General features: G+C 38.3%; 1 protein-coding gene across 1 annotated transcript in view; it reads left to right on the top strand.

The window, feature by feature from the left end:
- CSMD3 (CUB and Sushi multiple domains 3) overlaps positions 1-9,991 on the top strand; it is a 629,782-nt gene that overhangs the window by 527,099 nt on the left and 92,692 nt on the right. The window contains exons 36-38 of the mRNA XM_035317227.1: positions 1,213-1,337; positions 7,572-7,668; positions 8,065-8,169. Coding sequence (XP_035173118.1) covers positions 1,213-1,337; positions 7,572-7,668; positions 8,065-8,169 — 327 coding nt within the window. The remainder of the gene's footprint in view (positions 1-1,212; positions 1,338-7,571; positions 7,669-8,064; positions 8,170-9,991) is intronic.

Here is a 9,991-nt window from a genome sequence, read left to right as displayed (position 1 = left end):
TATATATATATATATATATATATATATATATGCATATACATATAGACTTATTCTGTGAAAGACAAGCTGTCTCTAGGCAAGCCGAATTGTGAAAGGGTTACAGGCCACCTGCCGTGTGAAAATTACTGTGTCAATAACGGTGATAAAATACATATAAGGATAAAATTCCATTGAACTAAATCAGTTTAATAATTGAAGTGGTAGACTCGACCACATTAAATTGCCTTAACTCTAGTGAATGTTTGAGTGTTTTCTTACAGATAGCAAACATCAACCATTCTGTCCATCCTTTTACAAGTAATTATTTAAATATTTTGAGTTATACTGACCTTTAGTTTATCCGTGTAATTTGAAGAGATTCTATCAATTATATGCCATACAAAATATAGCTACAGTATTCGTTATTAAGTGGCACTCTTCTACTTATTTTGGTTGATGAAAAACTCATTCCTTCAACTTCCTAAATACCAACAAAATATCTGTATCTAGATTAAGCTTTAATTTCATTTGTCCCTGTCAGAGCATCCATTGATCTAGACAAGATACATTCAAGTTGATCATTCAGAAGGGAAATGGTGTTGATGTATGCCTCTGTCTTATTCCATGTGTAACACTTATTAATCCATGCACATATGAGTGAAGTGAGCCCTTAGCAGTTTCTTTACTAATATGATAGATCCATAGTCTGTAATTGCATAATTCATACAAGCAAAGAAGAGTTGCCAAGGAATTGAGACTGGTGATATTGATTATTTAGACAATAAAAGTAGCAATATTAAGATATAATTTTTCTATTTTATTCATTTATACTAATAAAATACATAACTGTTCAAACTTCATTCTTAAGCACTAACAATAATGCTTTATATTTCTAAGGTTGCTAGGACATAGTGGAATGACTTTTGTTTTGTTAAAGGTCAAATAAATAAGACGGGAATGTGAATGAACCACGGAATCATAGAACAACTTGGGTTGGAAGGGACCTTGAAAAATTGTGTAGTTCTATGGGCAGTTATGCCACTTTTTTGTAGTTGTTGTTTTTGGTTTTGTTGTTGTTGTTGTTGATCCTGAGGCAAATTTTTTAAGTGTAACATAAATTTACAAAAGTTTTCAGCCATAGTATGATGAATGTTGTGTAAGCTTTAATAATAATAACTCTTGTCACTTCTGAGGCTTTGCACTTCTTTTTTTGACTTGTGCATTTCCTTTCAGTGCCCTGTGGTGGAATTTTAACAAAGCGCAAAGGGACCATTTTATCTCCTGGTTACCCTGAACCTTATGACAACAATCTGAATTGTGTGTGGAAGATCACAGTACCAGAGGGAGCTGGGATTCAGGTAAGTATACTTGTTATTTTCTTGTTATCATCATGTTTATTTTTTTTTCCTGGTGCAAGAGCATGAAAAGAGTATTCATACATTCTTTCTTTCACTGATGATGGTCACAGTGGAAGTCATTGCACATCTTTTCATTCACACAGTTCTTAAAATATATAAGATTTAAAGACATTTTAAAAGATATACCCATAACTTTTAATGTGGAAAAAAAAAACTGCTAAAAGTTTAAAATATATTATTTCTGTATGTCAATGATTCATTGTAAGCAAGAGGGAACAGAGATGCTTCCCCATGTTTTTTGTTTGTTTGTTTGTTTTGTTTTCTTCCTGCCATCAAACTATATAAATCTTGTTCTTGCAGAGTGAAATTAGATGGGTTCTTTCCATGGAGATATTATGTATGTTTTCCTGGAAATTCTGTTATTTTACATAAAGTTACAAAAGTTCATTGTTACATAAATATGCTTCAACTGGAATTGGGAATGAGTCCTTTAAAATATTGATGTAATTCTATTTTACAAAAACTTAGATTAAGACCTTCATGGAACATATAGCAGAAAAATATCAATAAAGCTGGGTTATGTATATCTCACTTTTTAGTGAGAAATTTAGTGAGGCAGTTATATCTAATGTAATAGAACTTTTAAGCTTCATCTCATTAAATTTCTACCTTAACACTTATCAAGAAACCGTGGCAGCAAGTTTTCTATGCCCTTGCTTCAAAAGCAAAATAAAATTAAATAATAGTAATAATTTTAAAAGAATAAAGATCTTAGTTTCTGTATATGAAGATGTAATAAAAGTCCAATTGCCTATTGGAGTCCATTTAAAATTGAAGAGATTATTTCTAAATTTACATTTAAAAGTTTTGGAAAGGAAACAGGATAACCATTATTACATCTGTTTTTTAATAAATTACATTACAGAGATTTTAATGTATTCTAATGCGTCAAGAGTTTTCAAAAATCACAGAATGACAGAATCACAGCATTCTAGGGGTTGGAAGGGACCTCGAGATCATCGGGTCCAATCCGCCTGCCAAAGCAGGTTCCCTAGAGCAGGTTGCTCAGGTAGGCATCCAGATGGGCCTTGATTATCTCCAGAGGAGACTCCACAACCTCGCTGGGCAGCCTGTTCCAGTGCTCTTTCACCCTTACTGTGAAGAAGTTCTTTCACATGTCAGTGCAGAACTTTCTGTGATGCATTTTTTGGCCATTGCCCCTTGTCCTGTCCCCACAAACCACTGAAAAAAGGTTGGGTAAATCCCTTTGTCTTCCACGCTTAAGGTATTTGTAAATGTTAATAAGATCCCCTCTCAGTCTTCTCTTCTCCAGGCTGAGCAGACCCAGGTCTCTTGGTCTTTGCTCATAAGACCCGTATCATCTTTGTGGCCCTTAGCTGGACTCTTTCCAGGAGATCCCTGTCTTTTTTGTACTGGGGATCCCAGAACTGGACACATCACTCCAGGTGAGGCCTGACCAGAGCAGAGTAGGGGGGGAGGATCACTTCCCTTGACCTGCTGACCACACTCCTTTTAATGCACACCAGGATCCCATCAGACTTCTTGGCCACCAGGGCACACTGCTGGCTCATGGTCAACCCATCATACACCAGGACCCCCAGGTTCTTCTCCGCAGAACTCCTTTCCAGCATGTCATCCCCCAGCCTGTACTGATACATGCGGTTGTTCCTTCCCAAGTGCAGGGCTTGCTCTTGTTCTTGTTCTTGCCCTTGCACTTGCTCTTGTTAAACTTCATTTGGTTTCTTCCTGCCCAGCTCTCCAGCCTGTCCAGGTCTCGCTGAATGGCAGCACAGCCTTCTGGTGTGTTGGCCACTCCACCCAGCTTTGTATCATTAGCGCACTTGCTGAGGGAATTTCCTCATCAAGGTCATCAATGAAGATGTTGAACAAGACAGTATAATGTTGAACAAAATAGTATTTTATAGTTTACTGCTATGTAATCATTTTGAAAAATCTGTTTTTGTTTGAAATAACTAAAATATTTAATAAAAATGTAAAAAAACTTACAGAAAATAGAAACATCACAAATGCAAACTAATTTCATACATAGTAACATTTAAAAGATTATTTTAAATATAAATTTAAAAGCCCTCTGATCATCTTGGTGGCCCTCCTCTGGACCCGCTGCAAGAGCTCCATATCCTTCTTGTGCTGGGGTCCCCAGGCCTGCATGCAGTATTCTAGGTGGCGTCTCACAAGAGCAGAGTACAGGGGGACAATCACCTCCCTCTCTCTGCTGGCCATCCCTTTTTTAATTTGGCCCAGAACATAGATGGCTTTCTGGGCTGCAAGCGTGCACTCCTGGCTCATCTCCAGCTTCTCATCCATCAGGACCTCTAAGTCCTTCTACACAGGGCTGCTCTCACGTTCTTCTTCTCCCAGTCTATATAAATACGTGGGATTGCCCCAGCCCAAGTGCAACACCTTGCACTTGGTCTTGTTTAACCTCATTAGGTTCTCATGGGCCCACTTCTCCAGCCTGTCCAGGTCCCTCTGGATGGCATCGCTTCCCTCTATTGTATTAACTACACCACTCAGCTTGGTGTCATCTGCAAACCTGCTGAGGGTGCACTCGATTCCATCTTCTATGTCATTGATAAAGATGTTGAAGAGAACCAGTCCCAAGACCAACCTCTCAGGGACACCATTTGTGACCGGCCTCCACCCAGACATAGAACCGTTGACCACAACCCTTTGGCTGTGACTAGCCAACCAATTCTTTATCCACCTAACAGTCCATCCTTCAAATCCATACCTCTCCAATTTAGAGAGAAGAATGTGGTGAGGGACCATATCAAAGGCTTTGCTCAATCCAGATAGATGATATCCATCGCCCTTCCTTTGTCCACCAATGCTGTCACTCCATCACAGAAGGCCACTAGCTTGGTTAGGCAAGATCTGACTTTGCTAAAGCCATGCTGGCTATCTAATATTATCACTGAAATAAGATGGTCATGAAGCATGATATTCAGTCTCGATCCTTTAATCCTCTTTGATTTTCAGGACTAGCTCTGAGAAAGCTGAAGTCCCTGGTATAATTAACTGGTGATACTGGATCAGTAAAATTGAGTATATATCGGAATTCCTATCACTATTTTTACTGAGATATTTTTGAGAATTTAACTTACGTTTATATCCACTACTGACATCAGAAATGGACTGAAACAGTTTAGATTTTTTTTTTCACTTCAGAAAGAAAGAAAAAAAAAAAGAGACATATATAAATAATTATTACTCTGCAATTCATCTATTTGAGGCAACATTTTAAAACTTGAGTGACTGATTACTTCCAACTCATGAATTCATGCAAATGTGGATATTTGAGATACTGCAGTAGACAATGCTCTTGTGTTTATGTAAATGCTTGAAATAGCTGGACATTTTATATGATCAATATATATTCCCCCAAAGTAACAAATATACTTTCCCAGATTTGAAAGACAAAAAAAAATAAATAAATCACGAATGCCTATTCCTCTGTGAAATGTGTAGGATGGAATTTAAACTATTTAGGTGTGTATGACTAGCTGGGTATATGAGGGGAGAGCAGTGGATGTGGTCTAACTTGACTTCAGCAAGGCTTTTGACACTGTCTCCCATAATATTCCCAAAGAAAAACTCAGCAAGTGCAACCTAGATGATCTGACAATGAGGTGGATTGATAATTGGATAGATGGTAGAGCTCAGAGGGCAGTGCTTAGTGGTGCGGAGTCTAGTTGGAGGCTGGTAGCTAGTGGTGTTCCCCAGGTTCTAGGTCCCATCCTGTTCAACTTATTCATCAATGACCTGGAAAATGGAACAGAGTGCACCCTCAGAAGGTTTGCTAATGACACAAAGCTCAGAGTAGCGGCTGAAACCCCAGAGGGCTGAGCTGCCATTTGGAGGGACCTTGACAGTTTGGAAGGTTGGGTCATAAGGAACCTCATGAAGTTCAACAAGAGCAAGTGCAGGGTCCTGCACCTCAGGAGGAATAACCCCAAGCACTAGTACAGGCTGGGGGTTTTGCTGCTGGAGAGCAGAGAGAGAACTGGGAGTCCTGATGAAGATTGGGTTGACCATGAGCCAGCAATGTGCCCTTCTGGCCAGGAAGACCAACAGTATCCGGGGCTGCATTTCGAAGAGCATTGCCAGCAGGTCAAGAGAGGTGATCCTCCCCGTCTACTCAGCTCTGTTGAGGCCACACCTGGAGTTTTGTGTCTAGTTCTGGGCTCCCTAGTACATAGGGACATAGAAGTACTGGAGCAAGTCCAGAGGAGGGCTACTAAGATGATTAGAGGACTGGAGCACCTGTCATATGAGGACAGGTTGAGAGAGCTGGGTCTGTTTAGCCTGGAAAAGAGAAGACTGAGGGGAGACCTCATTAATGTATATAAATATCTGAAGAAAGGTGTCAAAAGGATGGAGCCAGTCTCTTTTCACTTGTGCCCAGCAAGAGGACAAGAGGCAACAGGCAAAAACTGAAGCACAAGAAGTTCCATCTGAATCTGAGGGGGCACTTCTTCGCTGTGAGGGTGACAGAGCAGTGGAACAGGTTGCCCAGGGAGGTTGTAGAGTCTCCTTCTCTGGAGATATTCAAAACCTGCCTGGATAGCATCCTGCAGAATGTGCTCTAGGTGATCCTGCTTGGCAGGGGGTGGACTAGATGATCTCCAGAGGTCCCTTCCAACCTCAGCCATTCCATGATTCTTTATGACTACATTACTGAATTTGTTCAAGCAGTGTCACCAGATGTAAAATCTGAACTATTTAATATCAAATAAAAAAGCAGAGATTTAAAATTAGATTTAGGTAAATATGAAGAGTTGGACATAAAAATAAATAATAATAATAATAAAAAACTATCTTCAAGCAGACTTAAATACTTTAAATTGGGAATTTAATGTACTATAATTTTCTTATAAGTTAAGGCAGAAAGTCATCTCAAGTAGGTAATTCAAAACACGTAGTATAGACTCTTACTCCACTGCCTGTTTTTATTGACTACATGGAAAGGTTAGGGCCACTAATGTAACTTGCACTAAAATAGATATTTTAAATTAGGTGTTTTATGGCTAATGTAAACATTGCAGTCAGCAGCAATTTGGCCCTGAAAACACATTTTTTTTTAAAAAAAAGGGGGAGGGGGGAGGGGGCAGGGGTGGAAATTTTGAAATTCAATATGCAGGTTTCCTAGGTCCAATTCTGTATCTTTTCAGAAATTACTTCCATTCCTATGGTGCTTATTTCTGTTGTTGAAGCTACTCCATTGTGGAGAAAAGTAAGGGAATGTGAGACAGAAGAACAGCAAAAGCAAGCATAATTCTTTAATTTGGTGACTAGGGCATTCATCTTAGAGGGTGGTTTGGGTTTCCTCCCTGCTTCTGTCACTCTTTAAATGGTTTTCATTAAACAGTTATTTCTCTAAAAACAAAAGACAAAAATCCATGCCCTCTTCCCTCCAAAACGGGAATGGGAAGCTAGCAGTACTCTACTTTGCAATGAGTGTTTTCACTTCATGATAACGTATTTATGCTCCCTGTTGCAGTCTATTTGCTTCCATTTTTGCATCTCCTAAGGAGACAAATGATGTGTTCACCTCTGGAAGGAATGAAGTGAATGTTCTGCCTTTTGCTTGCAGCATGCTTGTGACTGCTTCTCCCCAGGAGATAAGTTACTGATGAAAGTAACCAAACACAAGACGCTGCTCTTACCTGGTGGCAGAACTGAACATGCAGCTGGCATTGCAGGACTGTTATTAATGCTGGATAAACTAGAAAGAATCACAAAGAAACTGCAGTAATTGGCAATACTTTATTTTGTCTTCCCCTCAATGTCCTCCAAATAATCAGGGTATTAGAATAGTGTTCTGTGCATACGTGATTTTCATGACTGTGTAGCTCTTGTCAGAGGTAATATATGGTTGTCACTAAGGGTCACTGAATTTGTAAGTCTGAATTGGCAATTAAATCCAAACAGAATTGTTAGAATGCAGTTTTATTCACTTAATGTTGATTTCCCATTGACTTTGGCAATGACAGCAAAAAACAACTTTTCATGATTGAAAGCAATAGAGTTCTTGAAGTGGTCAGGCCGTTGGACTTGATGACCTTCCAACTGAACTATTCTATTCTGTTCTGTTATGTTCCATTCTGTTCTGTTCTACATTTTACAGTATTTTTACATTAATGCAGAGGAGACAAGTTTATATTTTTTACCTCAAATTTTTCTTCATAGGTGCAAGTGGTGAGTTTTGCTACAGAACACAACTGGGATTCCTTAGACTTTTATGATGGTGCTGACAACAATGCTCCAAGGCTCGGAAGTTATTCAGGTGACTGAGAATATTTTATAAGAAGTATTTCACAGAGTCAACATAGTTTTTTAACATACGTCTTTTTCTAGTTTTTGTTGTTGTTGTTGTTTTGTTTTGTTTTGTTTTTTTCTGTGTTTATTTTTCCCATAATTAACAACAGATAGTATTCTGTTTATCTTAGTAATCAGTCATCTTCTGTAAGACTTCTGTAAGACATCTTCTGTCATCGTCTTTTAGTAATCAGTCATTTTCACAAATTTGAAAAGTTGAAAATTTTAGGAATGAAATAATATTCAGAGGCTCCCAAACTATAGGCATGAACTTCATGAATGCTTTTTGTACACACACCCATTTTACATATGTACTTAGTTCAGTTTCTGTGCATTTCAATAATACTTTGATTTCTCTTTCTAGGAACAACCATACCTCCACTTCTAAACAGCACATCAAATAATCTGTACCTAAACTTTCAGTCTGATATCAGTGTTTCAGCTGCTGGATTTCATCTTGAGTATACAGGTAATGCAGAGATATTCAATTAATTGAGACCATTTTCTGGTTCTAGACATCAAGTATACCTAAACGGTATGAAAGAGGAATATTCAGTCCTATTGAACATAATGAGCTACATACTGTTACTTCTGTAATTGTTAGAATTACATTTAATTCCAAGGTAGCAAGATCAGGCCTTAAATCTATATTGCATGGATTGGGAAGTTTGATTTGTCTTGTTTTCCCCTTCATTTTTTGGTCTTTCAAAATCTTTTCAGAACATACAACAGCCAGGAGTAAATGCATGGCCTACAAACTCCTGTGGTGGGCTCAGCTGTGCCCTGCATTTGGAACCAGCTGGAAACAGTTTTGTCCAGCACAGGGCAGCCCTTGACCTCTCTTCACAGTGGCCCCTGCAGCTCCCACTGTTACCAAAATCTGCATGTTATGCCCAATGCAATAATATATGCACTACATAATGGCCTTTAAGTACATAAGAGAACAGCAGTTTTTTTTCTTTTTTTTAATTTTTTCTTTTTTTTTTTTTTTTAATTATTGCTGAATACCTCACTAGCAGAAAAGACTGTAATTATAAACATACTTTCCATCCGAATGAGATTGCTTTTAGCTGACTGACAGGAATCCTGACAGTCACTAACATTTTGTTACAATTTTATTTTTCCCCAGCTGTGCAATTCCCTCTGCTCTTATTGGTCATGGTGTCCAATCTGCATAATTGTTTCATGGTTATTTCTTGTCATTTTTACAAATCTCATGCTCTGGTTGTCTAATTAGCCAGTCAGAGTACATAGCCTTGCAAAAGTGCTATATGATAGCTTTTTTTGTATCTAAACATTTATTATAGGTTAGAATTATCCTTCTATTTTCTTGAAATACAGGTACTGTCTCAGCTTATCACAACCTTAGAGGGAAAAAACATGTAAACAGTTATGAAAGCAAACTAACATGAGACTGAATCCAGTGAAAATGAAAATGCATCTGTGTATTCATGCATGTTCAAATAATTGAAGTACTGCTGGTATATATCTTTCATCTCTAAATAAACTGAAATTTCAGAATAAATGCATTGATCAGAGCAAAATTCACTGATTTGAACACCCTTTCTTCTTAATTGTTCCAGTCATCTCTGACCCTCTGTCACAGAATTAGATTAACATAACTCCAATGTAGCAGCAGTTAAAGATTTATTATATACCTCTATAGCAGATAACAAAGTAAGATTATATGATTTTAATGACACCTAATCAGTATCTAACTATTAGTCAATTAGCTCAATAATCTGAAGAAATTTGCTACAATTTAAACAGTGACTTAGTTAAAGATTTGTGAATGGCAAGGTTTATCTGATACTTTTTACGGGGTCCTGGGCAGTCAGGCATTGTAATGGGTTGCCCAGGGAAGTGGTGGAATCACCGTCCCTGGAGGTGTTCAAGGAGAGACTGGACCTGGTGCTTAGGGACGTGGTTTAGTGGGTTACATTTGTAGTAGGGTGATGGCTGGACTAGATAATGTTAAAGGTTTTTTCCAACCTTAATTATTCTATTCTAAATCTAGTTACATGCTTACAAAATACCCCCTAGAGCAAATTACTCTTCCTATGTCCTTGTTGGCGTTTGTCTATGGATGAGCTTGTTTCTTGAGGACTGAGCCCTGAAACGCACTTCTCAGGGGTATCCTGGGAGGTGTCCTAACACAAGCGGAGGTCAAGGCCACTGTGATCCCTGGAGGGCTCCAAGAGTTCTTGTTTGGAATCAATATTTATAGGATTGTGAGGCCATTGGTTTTTGGTCAGTTATATTCCAGAATTCAGGTCTTTGCCAATATGTTT

The sequence above is a fragment of the Oxyura jamaicensis genome, chromosome 2 (genome assembly GCF_011077185.1).
Source record: "Oxyura jamaicensis isolate SHBP4307 breed ruddy duck chromosome 2, BPBGC_Ojam_1.0, whole genome shotgun sequence".
NCBI classification, from domain to species: domain Eukaryota; kingdom Metazoa; phylum Chordata; class Aves; order Anseriformes; family Anatidae; genus Oxyura; species Oxyura jamaicensis.
This window is presented reverse-complemented; position numbering and strand designations above follow the sequence as displayed.